The sequence below is a fragment of the Eptesicus fuscus genome, chromosome 11 (assembly GCF_027574615.1).
Source record: "Eptesicus fuscus isolate TK198812 chromosome 11, DD_ASM_mEF_20220401, whole genome shotgun sequence".
NCBI classification, from domain to species: Eukaryota; Metazoa; Chordata; class Mammalia; order Chiroptera; family Vespertilionidae; genus Eptesicus; species Eptesicus fuscus.
In genome coordinates this window covers 4,288,849-4,309,798 of record NC_072483.1, presented here as the reverse complement: position 1 = coordinate 4,309,798, position 20,950 = coordinate 4,288,849, and the positions used below count along the sequence as shown (strand labels likewise).

The 20,950-nt window shown below is 41.7% G+C and overlaps 1 protein-coding gene across 2 annotated transcripts in view; it reads right to left on the bottom strand.

Moving 5' to 3' along the window:
• The window catches only part of CNTNAP5 (contactin associated protein family member 5), an 864,792-nt gene that overhangs the window by 472,045 nt on the left and 371,797 nt on the right, over positions 1 to 20,950 (bottom strand). For both annotated transcript variants that reach the window (XM_028133206.2, XM_054723360.1), the window contains exon 5: positions 10,736 to 10,939. In XM_028133206.2, the coding sequence (XP_027989007.2) occupies positions 10,736 to 10,939 (204 nt within the window). The remainder of the gene's footprint in view (positions 1 to 10,735; positions 10,940 to 20,950) is intronic.

Below are 20,950 nucleotides of genomic sequence, written 5' to 3'. Positions count from 1 at the left end.
TAGGAGTACATATATTTTTTTTCAAATCAAGTTACTTTTTCTTTGTTGATTTCTGAGAGGAAGGGAGAGGGGGAGAGAGATAGAAACATCAATGATGAGAGAGAATCATTGATTGGCTGCCTCCTGCACACCCCCGACTGGGGAACAAGCCTGCAACCCAGGCACTTGCCCTTGACTGTAATTGGCCCTGGGACTCTTTGATCCCCGGGCCAATGCTCTGTCCACTGAGCCAAACTGCCCAAGGCTCAAGTTACTTTATCCTGTATATATATAAAAGCCCAAGCAACAGAAGGACCATATGACTGGAACAACCGGAATGACTGGAACAACTGGTCACTATGATGCGCCCTGACCACCAGGGGCAGATGCTCAACACAGGAGCTCCCTCCTGGTAATCAGTGTGCCCCCACAGTGGGAGCACCGCTCAGCTGAAACCTGTCCCATCGGCCCATGAGCCCACCAGCCTGGTGGCAACCTCTCACTCCCTCAGTAGTCCTGCAGATCCAATCTCCAGAGAATGGGCCAGGCACCAACAGACCAGAGCTGCTGGCATGATCCCAACAGTGCCATCGGCCTCCAGGAAGTTGGCCTGGGCACCTAGGCTGCTTCCGCTCCCTAGACGCTCCACAAGGAAGAAACAATATAAAATCGGCCGCCAGGTGGCTCCCAACAACCAGCGCCAAAGTCAGCTGGGTCATCAGGATCCCTGGCCAGCAAGGGTGTCCCACCACCCACACAGAGGGCCAATCATGTCCCAGCCCTCCTCACTCCCCTCAGGACCCCACCCGTGTACAAATTCGTGCACCGGGCCTCTGGTTAACCAATAAATGACTGACATGAATGAATTTCACTCACATTTTCATTACCTATTTATTCTATGCCGATACTCAAAAATCATGTGTTAAAACAAATTGAGTGAAAAGTTAGTTTGTTTAAACAGTTATGGAAATGGAAATCTATCAGGTAGGGCTTTTGAATTATATCTATACTGGTGTTAGCAGGAAGAAATGTCATTATAAAGATCACAGTAAAACAATTTTCAAAGGATTATAAAACTCTTTATCCTGGAATATATATTGCAAGTTTTATTTTATTGACAATTGAGGTCCAACTACTAGCTTTAACTAGTTTGCAACAGATTAAGGCAAAATAAAAATTCCCATACGCAGTTGTGGAGGGGAAAAAGACAATAAAAATATGCAGTAGCTATCTTTTAGGCTAAAAAATTAAGGAAAATCTTATTTCTAATTTAAATAAACTGGTTCTCATGTGGCTTGAGATATAGTTAAAATAAAATAGTATAAATATTGCTCAAAACCTGCAAGGATGTACAATTTGTATAGGAAGCATGAAATGCTTGCAAAACATTTGTAATTTAATCTTTTTATCTTCCACCCCTAACATACTGTAGATAAACATGTCAATTTCTTCTCCCTTAGAAGGAACATTTTCTGACGAAGTGTGTGCATTTCACAGTGTTTTCACCCAAAAGTCTTTGATTGAAGCTTCTTGCTTGGTTTTATCTTAGTTAAAAAATGCATACCACTTTAACTTTCAGAGTCTGTGAATTTCAGATACCCTGAGCAAAAGGATTGGAAACTCTCTTGTTTAAAATTGTATTTCAGAAAAAAAAAAAATCACTCTTACAAAGGATAGATTCCCTGTTGAAATAGTTGCCCATTCATATGGATGTTCCTGAGGCCTGCCTCCCTTGGATCTTCAGAACTGACTGACCCACCTTTAATTTTTCGATTATTTATTAAACTTCTCACATGAGGGAATGACTTTAGGTATGTTGTTTTTATTGTTTCTGAACACAACCCTGCAAAAAGCTCTGTCTCAAAGAAGCCACATGACTTACTCAAGGACACAAAGAATTAGGGTTACAACTCAGCTCTATCTGATCCTAAAGCTCAAATTCTCACAGGATCCCTACTGAAAAAAATGATACTCTTTTACCTTCATGTCTTATGTTCTGACCATTTGTATCCATCACACATACATAAGCTATGTAAAAAAATATAGGGTCTCAGAAAATAATATAATGGATCAAAACAGAGAGCTTGGTTGAAAACAAAAATGGGGCAACACTATGGGGGGAGATATGATGTAGAATAAAAAGAAAATTTCACCTATATAGGCTATTCAGTATCATAAAAATCCCCTGTGTGAGAATGTGCAGAGATAATGAATATTCTCCCAGATACTCAAGTGAGACCTTCTGATGAAAATAAAAAACTAACAGGAAGTCATGTGATTACAGAGAGCTTTGCCCTCAAACCAGAGTAAATCCTTAGGTATCACTGAAGCAATGAATGAAAGGCATATCTTTAGTTGTTAGGAACTTATTTATTCAATAAAACACTCTCTAGATTTAGAGATTGTTGCTCAAATTTGGTCGCTCCTCTGTATCCTTCTTCTGTGATTTTGCTATCTTTGAAAATGCTATGGTTTTGGTGATACATAATTATATTTTTAAATTAATATTACAAAGTTAAAGTGCATAGAAATAACTGTTTTATCAAGCTGCGGGCTCCTTAAACATGGGGATTGCTAAATGTAACCTTTAATCCCTAGTGCCTAGCTCGGTGCCTGACTTAATGTATTTGTTCAAAAATTCTTACTGCATGAATAAGAAAATGTATTAAAAAAGGGATCTAATCCAAGGTCTACAGTTATGGAAATATGTGACTTTGAAAAACTGACTGGGCAACACTGACCAGCAGTTTCTTAATCTGTAAAATGGGGTTATGTATAATTTGTACCTTGCCCATGTAATATAAATTAATTTATATTTAAATGTCTAGTACAGTGCTTAAGTGCGGCCTCTCAAAAACAGCAACTTTTGGAAATTCTTCCATAGTACGTAATACAAGCTCAGAAACATCACAAACCTTCTATAGGTACATGTGGTTGTCTTAAAATGCCCGGATTTTGAAAGAGCTGATGTACATGTTCATCTGACGCTGGAGAATGATTTCTCAAGATATCTTACCGAGGGTCATGCAATCCAGTGCTCTTGCCTATGAACCCCATGGTTGGCCCCGGGGTCAACTGCACTACACGTGTTTGTCTCTTGGTGCCAGGACTCCCATTTTACCACCACGGCACCTGCTGCAAACAGCACCAAGCTCGGCCTCAGCTGAAGGCACTGGACTGTGGGAGGATGAGGACCTACTGTACTGTTGATGTCTGGCTTAGTTCCTACAGCAGTTCCCCAGTCGCATAATACTTCTGCTCTTTGATTCCCCCTCCTGTGTGTCTGCATTTGTGCTGCTATAAAAGCACAGAGGGCACACTGCCATGGGTGACCCAAGTGATGTGTAAAAACTGAGAAGCAGAATCTCTATAACCTCCTCATGGACTGAGAGAAGAAATCTCTTATCCATAGTTACAGAAAAATCATTTTTCTATTCTAATAAAGTAATCAAAGGATGTCCACCTAATTCAAGTTTACCACATTACTACTATATTTTTCTGTGTGTAAGATGCTATTTTTTTTCTAAAATTATTAGACTGAAAATTGAGGGGCGTCTTATACATGGAAGTCAGGTAAGGAGGGAGCTGTGCTAGTGGGCAACTGCCCACACTTTGTCAAAGGAGCTGCCTCCAGTCATGAGCCTTATTGTTACTGACATCGGCTGATGCCGTAATTGGAGGTGGAGGTGGAGAGTGTGCAGATGCAACAGGGACTGGAGCGTTCTGAGCCCATAAAGATGTTAAAAAATAAAAGATAAATACCACTAAGTGATTGTCTTACTCTGCAAAATTCAAACTGAATGTCATCAGCTCTATAAAAGAGCATGGAAATAGAGCTGCAGAGAGACCATTTGGACCTCCTCCCACTGAGTGTATGATCAGACAGTGGAGAAAACAGGAAGAACAACTCCTTAAGATGCCAAAAAAGAAGAAGGCCTTAAGAGGAAAACCAGTAAAATATTTAAAATATTGATTTATTAATTTTGGGTTGGAAAAGTGGGGAATACCTTATGGGAACGTCTTATACATGGAAAAATATGGTAACCTGTTTGAATCAGCCATGGCAGGGATACGTAGGTAATGAGTCAGGTGGTTGGCATAGAGAGTTGCATGGAAATAACCACCATCTATCTGCCCTCAAGGACCATCCGCAGCCTGCAATGGCACTGAACCCCACCTTATCTAGTATCTAAAGTGCAAAGTCAGAGATTGATAAGAAATACACGCTGGGACCTGCCACTAAGGGAAACAGCTGGAGTGTCCACAGAAGCCACAGGGAAACTCCCTTTTCCATTGGGCCAGCACCATCCTGGAGCCTGTCCACTGGGATTCTTCCTTCCTCCTCCTCTCTCTCTTTCTTTATCTCTCTCTCTTCATTTTTTTAAAACAAATAAATAAGCAAAGATGATCGTGGATGGTATGAGCTCTTTCCACTTTGAGAAAAACATAGATGTTACATATGTTTTAAAAAATCATGTAAATAATGAAGAAATGCACTTGAAAATGTACCTGACTTTTAATAGGAGACAAGACTGGGCTATAGGATTTCAAGTGATTCTTTCCTTCACTTTGTTGTAAATTATGTGTGTGTGTGTTTTTTTAAGTTGTCTAAAACTGAAATATTTTATGATCTTTTTTTCATACACATTAAAAAGTGTTCCCTTTGATGTTTCCAGTATTCACCTGGAATCATTAGTATCTAATACAATGCTATTGACTATATTCCCTATAGTATACTTTACATCCACCCAGACCATTTTGTAACTACCAATTTCTACTTCTTAATTCCTTAAACTTTTTTTGCTTGGTCTCCCAAACTCTCTCTCCTTTGGCAAACAACTGTCAGTTCTGTATCTACAGGTCTGTTCTAGTATCTTTTTTTTTTAATTTTGTTTTTAGATTCTGCACATAAGTGATATCATGTGGTACTTGACTTTTTCTAACTAACGTATTTCACTTATCATAATACCTTCTAGGTCCATCCATGCTATAGCAAATGGTAGGATTTCATTCTTTTTTATGGTCAGAGCTTTTTGTATATACCAGAGCAACTTTATTCACTTGTCTATTGATGGGCACTTGGGTTGTTTCCATATCTTGACTTTTGTAAATAATGCTGCAATGAAAATAGGGTTGCATATATTTCAAATTTGTGTTTTGGATTTCCTTGGACATACTAGTATTTCCAGAAGTGGGGATGTTGGGTCATAAGGCAGAGTTCCATTTTAATTTTTTGAGGACCCTTCACACTGTTTTCCACAGTGTGTCCCAGTTTGTATTCCCACCAATAGTGCAGGAGGGTTCCCTTTGCTCCACTTGTTGTTTGTAGATTTATTGGTGGTAGCCATTTTCACTGGTGTGAAATATCTCATTGTGGTTTTAATTTGCATTTCTCTGACAATTAGTGATGTTAAGCATCATTTCATATGTCTATTGGTCTCTGGTGTGTCCTCTTTGTAGAAGTGTCTCCTCAGGTCTTCTGCCTCAGGTCTTTTTTAATTGGATTGTTTGATTTTTTGGTGTTGAATTATGTAAGTCCCTTATACATTATGGATATCAACTCCTTATTAGATGCTTCACTAGCATATTTTATAATGTTAAAATAATAGTGCTTGGCTGTGCGACTCAGTTGTTGAGTGTCGAGCTATGAACCAGGAGGTCAGGTGAGATTCCTGCTCAGGGTACATGCCCGGGTTGCAGGCTTGATCCCCAGTAGGGGGCATGCAGGAGGCAGCCAACCAATGATTCTCTCTCATCATTGATCTCTCTCTCCCCCTCCTTTCCTCTCTGAAATAAATAAAACTATATCCTATATAGTAAAATGCTAATATGCAAATCAACCAAACAACAGAATGACTGGCCACTATGATGCACACTGACCACCAGGAGGCAGACTCTCAATGCAGGAGCTGCTCTCCGGTGGTCAGTGTGCTCCCACAGGGGGAGTGCTGCTCAGCCAGAAGCCCTGAGCTGGGCTCAGGGGCTGGCTAGCGCAACAGCAGTGGTGGGAGCCTCTCCAACCTCTGCGGTAGCACTAAGAATGTCTGACTGATGGACATCCTAAGCCGTCTGTTGGACATCCCCCGTGGGTTCCAGGTCTGCAAGAGGGTGCATGCCAGGCTGAGGAATGCCCCCCCAAGTGTATGACTTTCATGCACTGGGCCTCTAATTTTGAAATAATAGTAAGAAAATGTTAGACATCCTACCTAATAAAAGAGTAATATGCAAATTGACCCTAACTCTGCTACACCCACAAGCCATGCCCACAAGCCAATCAGAAGTAAATATGCAAATAAACCCAACCAAGATGGCTACAGACACAAAGAGCAGGAGGGAGGCTTGGGTTTCCCCGGTAACAAAGGAAGCCAAGCTTTCTGCCTGCCGTTGCTGGCCTAAGCCTCCACTCAAGGGCACAAAGTTTCAATTATAGAAAGTAAACAAATCCAAACAGAAATTGTGGCAGCCACTGAGCTGGAAAGAGCAGGAGGCAAGGGTTGCCCCCGGCAATGGAGGAAGCAAAGATTCTGCAGCCCTGGCTGGCTGAGGCCTCTGCTCCAGGCTACAAAGTTTCAATTATAGAAGATACACAAACCCCAAAAGAAATGGCTGCTGGTCATGGAGCGAGCAGGAGGCTTGGCTCCACTCAAGGCTACAAAGTTTCAATTGTAGAAGGTAAATAAGTCCCAGATACCAGGGCCTTCGCTTGGGTCACCAGGGGACGTGGCTGTCCTGCAAACCACCACAGGCCCTTCACCCATGCCTCTCCACACCCCAAGAGAACCCCCACCCTGATCTGGGACACTCTTTAAGGCAAACCAGCTGGCCCCCACCCATGCACCAGGCCTCTATCCTATCTAATAAAAGAGTAATATGCAGATTGACCATCACTCCAACACACAAGATGGCTGCCCCCATGTGGTCAAAGATCCTGCCCCCATGTGGACACAAGATGGCCACCACAAGATGGCCAGCAGGGGAGGGCAGTTGGGAGGGACCAGGCCTTCAAGGGAGGGAAGTTGGGGGCAATCAAGCCTGCAGGGGTGGACAGTTAGGGGTGACCAGGCCAGCAGAGGAGGGAAGTTGGGGGTGACTGGGCTTGTAGGGAAGGGCAGTTGGGGGGACCCAGGCCTGCAGGGGAGAGCAATTGGGGGGGGCAGGCCTGCAGGGGAGGGCAGTTAGGGGTGACCAGGCCTAAAGGAGAGGGCAGTTAGGGGCAAACACGCTGGCAGGGGAGCAGTTAGGCATCAATCAGGCTGGCAGGGGAGTGGTTAGGGGGTGATTAGTCTGGCAGGCAGAAGCAGTTAGGGGCAATCAGGAAGGCAGGCAGGCGAGCAGTTGGGAGCCAGCAGTCCTGAATTGTGAGAGGGATGTCCGACTGCCCGTTTAGGCTCGATCCCACCAGGATCGGGCCTAAACGGGCAGTCGGACATCCCTCGAGGGGTCCCAGATGGGAGAGGGTGCAGGCTGGCCTGAGGGACACGCCCCCCCGTGCACGAATTTCGTGCACCAGGCCTCTAGTAACTAGATATTAATAGTGGTTACACCTAATAGCTAGCTATGCAAATTGAACAGGCGATTTATCCTCCTTGAGCCTAATATTCCACATGAGTACATTGAAGTTAATGTTTACTTACCTAATAAAACTGCTGTGAGGTTTGGATGGGATTTTAGCACATTGTGACTATTCTGTAAATATCAGGCACTGTTGTAGTGGAAAGAATGGCTCATGAGGCATTTAGGAGCATAGACTTGGTAATGAGCCAGTCGAATGGGAATGGTGTGTATTTGTGTCAGGCCCTGATGTTTGAAATGGAAAGCCCTTTTTCTCATTTGCCTCAAGAGCCTACTTCAGGTAGGTGCCCTCCTGAGTTCTGCGGTTGCAGCAATAAACAAAGTGTCATCTTGCCCCCTGTGAAACCTGCATTATAGAGTTCTTATTATGGGCAATCCAAAGCAATTCCCCATACGTTGATGCTTCCAGGGACCTGCTGGCTAAAACTGAGCTATGGAGAGATACAGTGCTGACATACAGCTGTGTCTCTCTAGAAGAGGGAGCTACTAAAAAAACTATCCCAGGTGACTGCATAAACAGGTAAATACAGGAAACCACGGAAACCAATAGAAATGGGCAAATCCATGAGCAGATAAAAATATGAAGGCATTCCAAAACTATGAAGAATAGAGACAGAAGTCGTTCTTACTACTGAATCATTTACTAAATGGGGTTTTACTTTGCCACTACCATAGTTAGAAATATAGAAAAGATGAAATTTGGAGGGGAAAAAAGGCTTCCTTTGTGCCTATGTATTATCACAAGGAGCAGGTCCTGTTTATCTTAACATATGTATCTCTTTTTCAGGAAGACGGTATAGCACAGGGCATGGGACATTAAAACCTGTATTGAATAAATTAGTAATATTAAGAGCTTCTGTTCTTGATACTTTCCCATGTTCATTTTCTGACATAAATTACTCATTTATAGTATTTTGGGGTTTTCATGTCCATGCTCTGTAAGATAGTTATTACCTCACATCAGAAATGAGTAAAAAAAACCTTGTAAGTTATGCAAATTTCCCCATAATACATAGCCTGCACATGTCTGCAATTACAGTGAAATCTGTTGCAGGACCACACCTGCTCCTTTCCATCAACAGGCGCAGAGGAAACAAAGCTGTAGAGGGTGAATGGCATATAGAAATTGGAAATCTAAATAGCTTCAACTGATAGATTTAATATTACCAACAGAAGATACTGGATATACTGGCAAGTAATAGTAACTTCACGCACAACCCACAATGCTCTTTAAGCCACGTATAAATGGGGGAGGGGCTCCACCTCATTTATCCATACTTCTTTCCTGGAATTTGACGGTCAGTTAATGAATGAACACATTTCTGCTGAATGTTTGTATGTCCATCCTTCAGGTAGTTCATTGATAAATTGCTAAAATATGAGCAATTATGTTACTATCAACTCCTCTTACACATTATTCTGGGTAAAACTCTACTTTTAATGATGCCTTTTGTGTATAGTTAATCTAAAGCATTAGGTGTCAATTTTATGAGTTAAATTTAGGATTCCACAGGTTATTCTTGCGACCCCTGCCAATATTCACAATGGAGGTTAAGAAGATACTCTCAAAACCCTCATAATAAAGATATACATGGTTTGGCTTTTGGGTGAGTATGAATTAATCTTCATTCTTGTGTCTCTCCTCCTAATTGCTAAAATTCATTTATCTATGATTTTCCCCAGTCTTTAATGCAACTTGAACTTACATATTCAATTCTGCTATGATTTTCTGTTACTCTCTGACAGTAAATACTGATTGATAATTCCCTTTCACAGGTATAATATCTACCCCATTCCTTAATACAAACGTTTATCAAATGGGAGACAGGAAAATGGTCACTTCTTTTTTATTCCACTTGGCTCTTTTTCTGATTTCTTTTTTTGCATCTTTTGGAACTCTGCTCCCTGCCTTTTGCAATTGGCTCACCATTCCTTCAAAAGTACCTTTGATCACATAAAGGAGGGTGAGCCCTCTCTTCTTTGTGGGGATGGGAAGTTGATTGCAGTGGAATGAAGATCTGTCTGAGGTGAGGAAGGCCATTATAGATGCCAACCCACAGCAAAAAGCCTGTGACCCACATGTGCAGAAGACAAGAGGCCATTCTGTACTCACGTAGCCGGCATTTGGCACGTCTAGAGCTCACCCTGGCACAGCCAGGACACCTAAAGAAAGCACTACTTCCCTTAACAAGATCCAGGAATGCCCAGCAACTTAGATTTTTCTCAAACACATGACACCTTTACTCCCCTAAAAAACACTAAGAAATTAAAATGTTCTTTTTCTTTTTTCTCCTGGAACTTAACTTTCATAAATGTACTAAATAGAATGGATTGTGAAAATGCCTCATTATTTTACGTGTGCACATGTGTGTGTGTGTATGTGTGTTTTAATTTGTCAATTATTTTAAAAAGACTTTAACAGATAAATAGATAAATAGTAGATAATCTATATACTATATAAAAGGCTAAGTGACCAACCGTCCATCCGTCCAACCGTTCGACCAACCTACCGGCTGGTACATATGCCATGCACTGGCAATTTAAAAATAAATGTTGACTCGCACATGTGGGATACATATAAAGCTCTTGCTGGTACCAATCTAGACAGAGTAGGAATATTCCTACCTGAACCTGTTTTTGGACATGGTCAGTTATATGTTGCTTTCTCTCGAGTCTGAAGAGCATGTGATGTTAAAGTTAAAGTTGTAAACACTTCATCGTAAGGGAAATTAGTCAAGCACTTTGAAAGTGTTTTTCTTAATGTGGTATACTAGGAGATATTAGAATAAATTTAATCGATTTGTCAGTCATTGTATTTAACAATGTTGTTTTTATATCATGTTTTTGTTGTTTTTATATCATGTCTTTGTTGTTGTTATATCATATTATTAATTAATTTCCCTTTGATGTTCATGAATCTGTGCACCAGGCCACTAGTAAATAAATAATTAATCAAGCAATATAAGCCACAGCACTTAGCTTGTATCCCTTCTTACATACCAATATTATCTAATTTAAATAATGCTATCTATGGCTTAACCATTTCGAAATGTGGCATTTTTCTTCTCAAACATGGATTGTGCTCCAAGGACTTCCACATAATCTAGGAGGACAAGGACTGTGATCTTCTACCAAGAGGAGTTTCCCACAGGCTGACCTGCACAGGGGAAAAGCCTGACCTTACCCAAGTTGAGGTGCAGGGCGAGCCTCCCTTTCTGGAGCTCCAGGGTGATATAGTCTCCACGCTGACCTTCTCCATGGAACAGGACCCCATCCCCCTGGATGCTCTTGAACTTCAGAGAGATCACGTCTTTGAGGGTGCTCAGCAGCTTCTGATTGAACCTATACAGCAGGGAGCTCCTGCCATCAAAGTCAGCAACATCAGATTCTGGGCACAGAGAGAGAGGAGAAAAATCAATGCATATCCTCTTAATTGCCAGTTGTTTCCCAGCTTAGTTGTTGTCTATTTTATAGGCATGTTTTTGATACCTGGAAAGACCTGTTGTTTGAAGGGGAAGAATATAGACTAGACCTACCCTAGTTAGACTCAGGGGAATAATTCATGAACAGGCAACCACCACACACTGAGTTAAAATGAACTGATCATCAGCCTAGAAGCAAAACCTCTCATTAGTGATATGTCAGTTTTGTTGAGGGAACAGGATGAGAATACCACAAGTACCTAGGTCAGGATCTGCTGTGTCAGATGCTGCTTTGCAATAATACCTCGTGATTTGTCTTCCTTCTTGCTTTGCTTGATAATGAGAGCTGCTGATCCCCTTCTTTCAAGCTTAAGGTTAGAGGTGAAGACATAGTCTATTATTCATCTCTGACCAAATAGTATTATAGTCTAAGAACCCTGTGTTGGGGAGGATTTTGAGATTTTTCTCTTGTTTTGGTAGAAAAGAATATGTAGTAATGAAGACTTTGCTATTTGGAAACAGGGCAAATATATTGCATCCTTACCATCCCTGGCTCTGTCTTGTGCAGGTGATAGTTATAATGTTAGTCTTTATATACAAGAATTTTTATTTATGATTGCTAAAACAAAAGGAGGTCAAGTAAATGTAATTTAGATACACTTATGCAATGGATTGTGTAAACATATATAAAAATTGTATGCCAAGAAGTTAATAGGGATTTTTACCTCATTAAGAAATATATACAGATGTCAAATAAGTATATGAAAAATATGTCATCAGGAAATGCAAATTAGATGAACAATGAGATATCACTGCACACCTATCAGAATGATTTAACTCTGAAGCACTGACAATACCAAATGCTAATGGGGATGTGGAACAACAAGTTGGAAGTTTCTTACAAATCTAAATATACTCTTACCATACTATCCAGCAATCACTCTCCAAAGTCTATGGGACACAATGAAAGTAGTCCTGAGAGAGAACTTCATAGCATTATAGGCCTACCTCAAAAAACAAGAAAAACTTCTAATAAACTATCTAACCCAACAACTTAAAGAAGTAGAAGGAGAAAAGAATAAAAGGCCAGAGTAAGTAGAAGGAAGGAAATAATACAGATTGGAGTGGAAGTTAATGACATAGAGGCAAAAAAAAATTATAAAAGATCAATAAACCAAGAATGGTTCTTGGAAAAGATAAACCAGATTGATTAATCCCTAGCCAGGCTCATCAAGAAACAGAGAGGATAAAAAAAAATCAGAAAGGAAAGTGATTAAGTAATAACTAACCACACAGAAATACAAAGGATCATTAAAAAATGATATGCACAACTATATTGCAATAAGCTGGACAACATGGACTAAATATACATATTCTTAGAAAAATACAATCTTCCAAAACTCAATCAGAAAGAATCAGCAAATCTGAATAGGCCAATAAATATTGATGAAATTGAAGCAGTAATCAAAAATCTCTAAAACTACAAAAGCCCTGGTCCAGATGGCTTCAGAGGGGAGTTTTACCAAACATTCTAATAACTAACACCTATGCTCCTCAAACTATTTTTAAAACATCTGAGAGAAAAACACTTCCAAGTTCTTTTTATGAGGCTAGCATTAGCCTTATTGCAAAACCAGATAAAGACACTATAAAGAAAGAGAATTACAGGCCATAGATGTTAAAATCCTCAACAAAATATTAGCCAATCAAATCCTGCAACATATTAAAAAGATCATACACCATGATCAAGCGGGATTTATTCCAGGTATGCAAATCTGGTACAATATTTGCAAATTAATAAATATGGTAAACAAATAAACATTACATAAATAAATTGAAAGACAAAAATCTCATGGTCATATCAACTATGCAGAAAAAGTGTCTGACAAAATCCAATACCCACTTTGGATAAAATACTGTCAGCAAAGTGCAAATAGAGGGCTCATATATGACAAATCTATAGCCAATAGTATACTCATTGGGCACAAACTGAAATCATTTCCCCTAAAAAAAGGAACAAGACAGGGATGTCTGCTGTCACCACTCTTATTCAATATAGTAATGGAAGTCCTAGCCACAGCAATCAGACAAGAAGGAAAAATAAAAGGCTTCCAAATTGGAAAGGAGGAAGTAAAACCGTCATGATTCGCATATGACATGATATTATACATAGAAAACCCTAAAGACTTTACCAAAAAACTACTAGGTTTAATAAATGATTTTGGCAGCATACAAGATACAAAATTAATACCTAGAATTTGATGGCATTTTAACTCTTTGCACTTGCTTGCTTTTTTCTCGACTCCTTTATTCTACTCGGGATTTAATTTTTTAAATACCCCATATTTTACAAAGCGCGGCAGTAGAATAAAAAACTGGAGTTTCTTTTCATACAAACTTATTTATTTGGATTTTTTTATATTTCAAATTATTGATACATTCAATAACCATCACACTCGACATCCGAGTGCAGAAGGTTAAAATATCAATAATGAACTCTCCAGAAGAGTATCTAAAAAAAAGAAAAAATCCTATTTATCATTGCAACGACAAAAAAATTAAGATACTTAGAAATAAACTTAACCAAGAAGGTAAAAGACCTGTACTCAGAAAACTACTGGACCATTATAAAAAGAGATAGAGGAAGATATAAACAAGTGGAAGAATACACCATGTTCATGGATTGCTAAAATCAACATCATTAAAGTGTCCATACTACTCAAAGCAATCTATGGATTCAATGCTGTGGGGAAGCATAGAATTGGTTGGAAAATATGTAAGGAGGAAACTCCAAAAGATCAGAACATCCTGGAGGAGTTGGCTGAAGGTAACAGCCCTTGCCTTGATCTTTCCAAACAAGTTTGTGAATGTGCAAGCCCCCGGGTTTTTACTGGAATCTTTATGCTTAGTCTTTAGATGTCCTTGCTTAAAGGACGCTGCAGACACATGTGTATTCTCGAGGATGCTTACCCTACTGATGGTATCTAATAGTTTATTTTAGTTCAAGCTGTTGTTTAAATAAAAGCCTAAGGATACAGGCGAATGGGGCTGTTTGGTTTCTCTAGCCAGGGAGTCCCTTAGCCCTCTCTTTCACAGAAACATGTGTCAGAGTAATCATTCATCCATCATGCAGGGTATGCTGGTCAGCCCCAGCACAATGCAATTCCTATTAATAAACCAACAGCATATTTTCCAGATCCAGAACAAATACTCAAAAATTTTATATGGAAGCAAAAAGATCTCAAATAGTTGCAGCAATTTTGAAAAAGAAGAACAAAGTGGAGAAATCACAAAACCAAATATCAAGTAATACTGCAAAGCCACTGTACTCAAAACAGCCTGGTGCTGGCACAAGAATAGGCAGATAGATCAAGGGAACAGAACAGAGAACCCAGAAATTGACCCAAGCCATTATGCTCAATTGATATTTGTAAAAGAGGCAAGAGCATACTATGGAGTAAGGGCAGTCATTCAATAAATGGTATTGGGATAATTGGACAGGTACATGCAAAAAAAATGAAAGTAGACCACCAAATTACACCATACACAAGAATAAACTCAAAATAGATAAAAGACTAAAATGTAAGTTAGGAAACCATAAAAATATTTAAAAATTCATAGGCAGCAAAATCTGAGGCACCTCTCAGATTAATTTGTTCACTGATACATCTCCTTTGGCAAAGGAAACTATCCTACATAATAAAAGCCTAGGTGGCATTGTGCGAAGCCCTCGCATGAGGTTGCCACAAGATGGCCACCACAAGATGGCCGCCACAAGATGGCCCCAACAAAGATGGCTGCAACAAAGATGGCCGGCACAAGATGGCTGGCAGGGAGGGCAGTTGTGGGTGATCAGGCCAGCAGGGCAGCAGGGGAAGACAGTTGGGGGCAACCAAGCATACAGGGGAGGGTAGTTGGCGAGGACCAGGCCTGCAGGGGAGAGCAGTTATGGGCAACAAAGCTGGCAGGGGAGGGCAGTTGGGGGGACTGGGCCTGCAGGGGAGGGCAGTTGGGGCAATCAGGCTGGCAGGGGAGGGCAGTTGGGGGTAATCGGGATGGCAGGGGAGGGTGGTTGGGGGTAATGAGGCCAGCAGGAGAGTGGTTAGGGGGTGATCAGGTTGGCAGGCAGAAGTGTTTAGGGGCAATCAGGCAGGCAGGCAGGTGAGTGGTTAGGAGCCAGCCGTCCCAATTGTGAAAGGGCTGCCCAACTGCTGGTTTGGGGCCTAAACTGGCAGTTGGACACCCCCCGAGGGGTCCCAGATTGTAGAGGGTGCAGGCCAGGCTGAGGGACACCCCCTGCTCCATGCACAAAATTTGTTCACCAGGCCTCTAGTATCAAAATAAAAAGCTTTTGCACAACAAAAGAAACCAGTAACAAAATGAAAAGACAACCCACTACAAGGGAGAACATATTTGCCAATGATACATTCAATAAGGGGTTAATTTACAAAATATACAAGGAACGCATATAACTTAACAAAAGGAAAACAAGGTATACAATGAGAAAATGGGCAAAGGATCTATATAGACACTTCTATAAAGATATGTCAAAAGACATGAATAAAATGCTTAAAGTCTCTAATCATCTGAGAGATGCAAATTAAAATGACAGTGAGGTATCACCTCACACATGTCAGAATGGCTATCATCAACAAATCAACAAAGGGCAAGTGTTGGTGAGGATATAGAAAAAGGGAACCCTAGTACACTGCTGTTGGGAATGCAGACTGGTGTAGCCATTATGGGAAACAGTATGGAGTTTCTTCAAAAAATTAAATATGGAATTGTCATTTGACCCAGTGATCCCTTTTCTAGAAATCTATACTAATAAAAGGGTAATATGCTAATTAGACCAGGAGACCTTCCGGATGTCCTTCTGGACAAAGCCATGGGGTGGGGCCAAGGCAGAGGTGGTTAGGGGTGATCAGGCCGGCAGGGGAGGAGCTGGGGGTGAGAAGGCCGGCAGTGGGGGGCAGTTGGGACTGATCAGGCCAGCTGGGGGGCATTTGGGGGTGAGAAGGCCAGAAGACAGAGTGGTTAGGGGTGATCAGGCAGTAAGGCAGGTGAGCATTTAGGAGCCAGCGGTCCCAGATTGCAAGAGGGATGTCCGACTGCTGGTTTAGGGACCAGGCCTAAACTGGCAGCCAGACATCCCCTGAGGGGTCCCAGATTGGAGAGGGTGCAGACCGGGCTGAGGAACACACCCCCATGCACAAATTTTGTGCACGGGGCCACTAGTATACCACAAGAAACCAGAAACACCAATCAGAAATAATATATTCACCCCTATGTTCATAGTAGCACAATTTGCAATAGCTAAGATTTGGAAACAGCCCACGTGCTCATCAGTAGATGAGTGGGTAAAAAGCTGTGGTCTTTTTACACAGTGGAATACTACGTGGCTTTTAAAAGAAGAAACTCTTACTATTTGCTACAGCATGATGGACCTGGATAGCATTATGCTAAGGGAAATAAGCCAGTCAGAGAAAGATAATTATCACATCATCTCACTCAAATATGAAATCTAGTGAACGAAATAAAGTGATGAACAAAATATATCCTGAGACATAAAAGCATGTAACACATGTATGATGAATTTCAGAGTAAAGGTGGGAGTGGGTGGCTGGATGGAAGGGGAGAGATTAAATAGGGACCTTATATGCATATATGCATAACCCATGGACACGGACAATGGACAATGGTGTGGTGAAAGCCTGGGAAGGGCAGGGCAGGGTGCAGGGGGTCAATGGAAAAGATAAACAAAGGGGACGACTGTGATACTTTCAACAATAAATGTAAATTTTAAACGAAAACACCTGTGCTGTGTGTCTCAGACTTCTTAATTCTCTACTCCCATACCTCTCTCCATTTCCCACAGAATTCATCATCTAATTCCATCTCCTCAAATGTCTGGCTAATTTAGTGACAAAATTAATGACATAAATTAGATGACATAGGTTATATCCCTAAGAAAACATCTCTATTTTGCTATGGGATCTTAAGAAAACTCAGCCAATTTATATAACAGGAACAAAAGAAAATATTGTTGAAATCCAACAGACCCGGATTTCAATTCTGTTTTTGCTACTGACTGGAAGGTAAACTTGAGGCAACCTTTTTAACATCTCTGAAATTCAGTGTTTCTATCTGTAAAACAGAGCCGAGAGAAAGCTACCCACAAAGTCATTGTGAGTATTACATAACACTCATACCTGGGGATGACTCAAGAGCATTGCATTCCCTCATTTCATCATTAATCCAAAGAATGGCTGCAGTGACTAAGGCTTGAAGCATGCCATGTGGACAATATAAAGAAGATGGTATGAAGAAATTCCGTTAGAGTGTGGGGTTCAGTATCCTTCACGTCAACTGAGCAGGCATGCATTCAAGCCCTCATCATCACCTTCCATATTCTTAAATAACCTCCAAACCACCCTCCCTGGTTCACCTTTCATCACCTGCCCCTGACCCATTCTAACATTTTCATAAAACAAGCAACATCACACTTCACCTTTGCTGAAGCCATTCAGTGAACTCCCCTGGCATTAAAATTAAATCAGATCTCTAAAACCCAGCAGTATCTGGCGCTGAACGCCTTTCCCACCTCATCTGCCACTGTCTCACCAGTGCACATTGACTCCCCTCTGAGCACATTGTACTCATGTGTTTGTGTCATGTGAGTGCCCTGTGTGGGAGAGCGGGGGAGGGGAACATCTACAAAGCATACACCCTGAACCCTATAATGCTCTAAATGCTTCTGTGTATGAACTTATTTAACCTAAATAAGGATCCCATGCGGGACATACTGTTATTATTTCTGTTTTACAAATGAGGAAACTATGGCACAAAGAATGAAGAAGTACATAGTTATCAAGTAGCAGAGCTAAGAATTCAACCTAAGGCATCTGGCTTAGCCCCACTCTGAGTGTTTTGGGCACTTTCCAAGTGCTGACCCCCTCTCTCTGACACTCTGATGCTCAGCTCAGCTTGGTCCTTTCTTTAACAGCTTCCTCTGGTTAGTTAGTTAGCTAGTCTCCTTCTAAGTGCCCTGCTACTTCCTTCAGAAGTCACCTCCCAACTGGAATTTGATACATGGCTGTTCCCTGATGTTTGCAGGCCATCTCTGCAGCATGGCAGTGCGTCCCCCGAGAGCAAGGTCAGGTGTGTATTAACCAGCTCATTGAGTCAGAGCATTGATCTGTTGAGAAACACCTGTGAAATGGCTCAGTAACCCAGTGAGCTACGCAGGCCCCAGCGTGATGACGCTGATTGCCCTTGACTTCCTGAAGGATCACCTGCCTGGACTCTAGCAGTTGGCTGCCCCTCACACTATGAGGGTTCATTTCCCTGGGGCATACGCTCAGCCACTTGGGAGGTGACCCCTGCATTGGTCAACGTGCTCCTGAGTGAGAGGTGAGCGGGCCCTTTGGAGAGCATAGAATCAGCCTGGCAAAGAGCAGGCTGCCCTCTGGGACCACCACCAACTATGACAGAAACTTGGCCAATCTAAGAGAACTCAGCAAACACCCTGGATCTTTGAAATATTAATTAAGTTACACACAAAGTGCATCAGCTCTTCCACAAATGGAAAAGCGGAGGGTAAAAAAATAGCTTTTTAAGAAGAATGAAAGTTTTTCTATTTCCCCCAGGCACTGGACCAAGGTGAAGTAGTCAGCATTCCCAACTTCACTTGGACAAAACAGATTTGAAATGATAACAATAATGATCCATATTTATAAAAAATGTTGCTCTTTAAGAAGTCCTATTTTATGCTGGTTTTCACATTAGGTATTATAAACATTTGTCCTGATCTTCCGGTTTGGTACTTAATTTGGTGCATGGGATTTTGTTATGACATCAACACACACATCTTGAAAGAAGATTCTCTTTAACAATACAAAAACAAACAAACAAAAACTAAGACTGCTGGAAGGTGTGTAAAGAGTAGAAATAGGCTCCTATTGGCAGATGGGGAGGTGTATGATCACCTCAGAATGTAGTTCTAAGGATACAATGAAAATAACAGAAAATTAAATATACCTTCTTTATTCTCCTTAGCAACTCAGATTTCTTACTCTGAATTTAGTAATTCATTTTCTACAGAAAAGGAACTAATTAGCATATTTGCCTAATTTAGTGTTCTTAACAGCTTTTCAATGTTCATGTTTTCCCCATTTATGAAAAGGGGAAGACAAAGCACAGAATGGCCATATACTTGCCCAAAGATATACACACGAAAATGAGCCATACCTTCTCCATCATAAAAAAAGGGGGGGATTGGTAAGAATTATATCTTCCGTACAGTGAGACTGTCCCTGGCTACATACAGTGAGAAGCAGATATGTTCTGTAGAGTGTGCGTGTGTGGATGAGTGTGTGTGTGTGTGTGTGTGTGGGAAAGGACATGCCAATTTTAAAGGTAATGTTGAACAGGAAGTTTTATTGAAAGTTGATGTGAATTTGTGGTTTCTGCTCTTCAGAGACTAAGTCCACGCAGAAAAGTGATTTCTTATGGGAAGGACATGGGAATCACACACACATCTGAGGGGCTCTTTGTGGGAGATATGCAATATACTTCCTAGCCTCACTCTCTCCACTAAGCTCGAGTCCCGATCCTGGCTGACTTTTGTGGCCTCTCATCACTCAGACATTTTTGCATGTGAACCTTTATTAAAGCCGCTCAACATGGCAGAGCCCAGTTCAGCACAGGTCAACCCTGATAAACTCAGTGGAGTTCTCTGCTAAGGTGGAGATGTGGTGCCCAAGACTGCAGGCCAGCAGGAGGCGGAGCCACTGTTCCTACATGCAGGAAAGTGCAGGTCAACCTCAGTGCACAGGATCCAGACCTGCTACAGCTGTGGCCCCAGAAGTGTGGAATTTCCAGGGAGCTTTTAGAAGGACAGGATTTGGGACCTCCTGGCCAACCTATGGGATAGGAAAATCTGCTTTGTACCTTCAGGTGATCCTGATGGTTACTGAGGCCCCAGAACTCTGTGCCAAAACACAGGGTCCCCTGGGGCAGAGGGAGTCTAGGGTTGGGAGCAAGGTGAGGTGTTTTATGATGGAGAGCATTTAAAAATAAAATAATGAGGATTTCAATGTGACCTTGAGGTCAATAGAGAAATAATTATCAAAGTATGTGAAGTAGGGAAAGCACAGAGTCAAGCTTGGTTTTTAGAAAGACTCTCTGGTTTGTAGCAAGTTTATCTGTGTCACTTGTTTGATCAGCCCCCATTCCTCTCCTGGCTACTCAGCCCGCCCTTCTCAGTGGAATTACCCAGTTCCAGTTTCTTTGCCCCTTGACAAGGTGTAAAGCCCTAATATGACCCTTGGGGTATTTTGCTGTGTTTTTCCTCTTCCTGCCATTGGTGCAAGCTGACCACACATCAGAGCTCCTTAACTCATCAGCAATGACACCCGGGACCCAGCTCTAAGACATTTACTTCCAGGAGTAGACAATTTCTCCCCCTTTTAAAACATTGATTGTTAGAATCTCATTATTGTAAACTCAATTCAATTCAATTTGTGGTTTGTTGAGATGGCCATACATTGGCAGACTTTTCTAAAGCATGAAAGACAGGCCAGCTGTGGACCAAGAAGTCCTCAGGAGAAAGGCCGTTCCCACAGCTCACAAACCTCTCCCTTCAGGTAGGGTAAATGAGGCACCCACCACAATGCAACCCAGAGTACTGAGACATGCCCCCTCATCCACCCAGGAGTACTGAGAAACCCCCCTGCATCCACCCAGGAGTACTGAGAAACCTCCCTGCATCCACCCCCCCCAGGAGTACTGTGACACGCCCCCCTCATTCACCCAGGAGTACTGAGACACAAGCCCTCATCCACCCAAGAATACTGAGACACGCCCTCTGAATCCACCCAGGAGTACTGAAACAGGCCCCTGATTCACCCTGGAGAACTGAGACACGCCCCCTCATTCACCCTGGAGTACTGGGACACACCCCCTTATCCACCAAG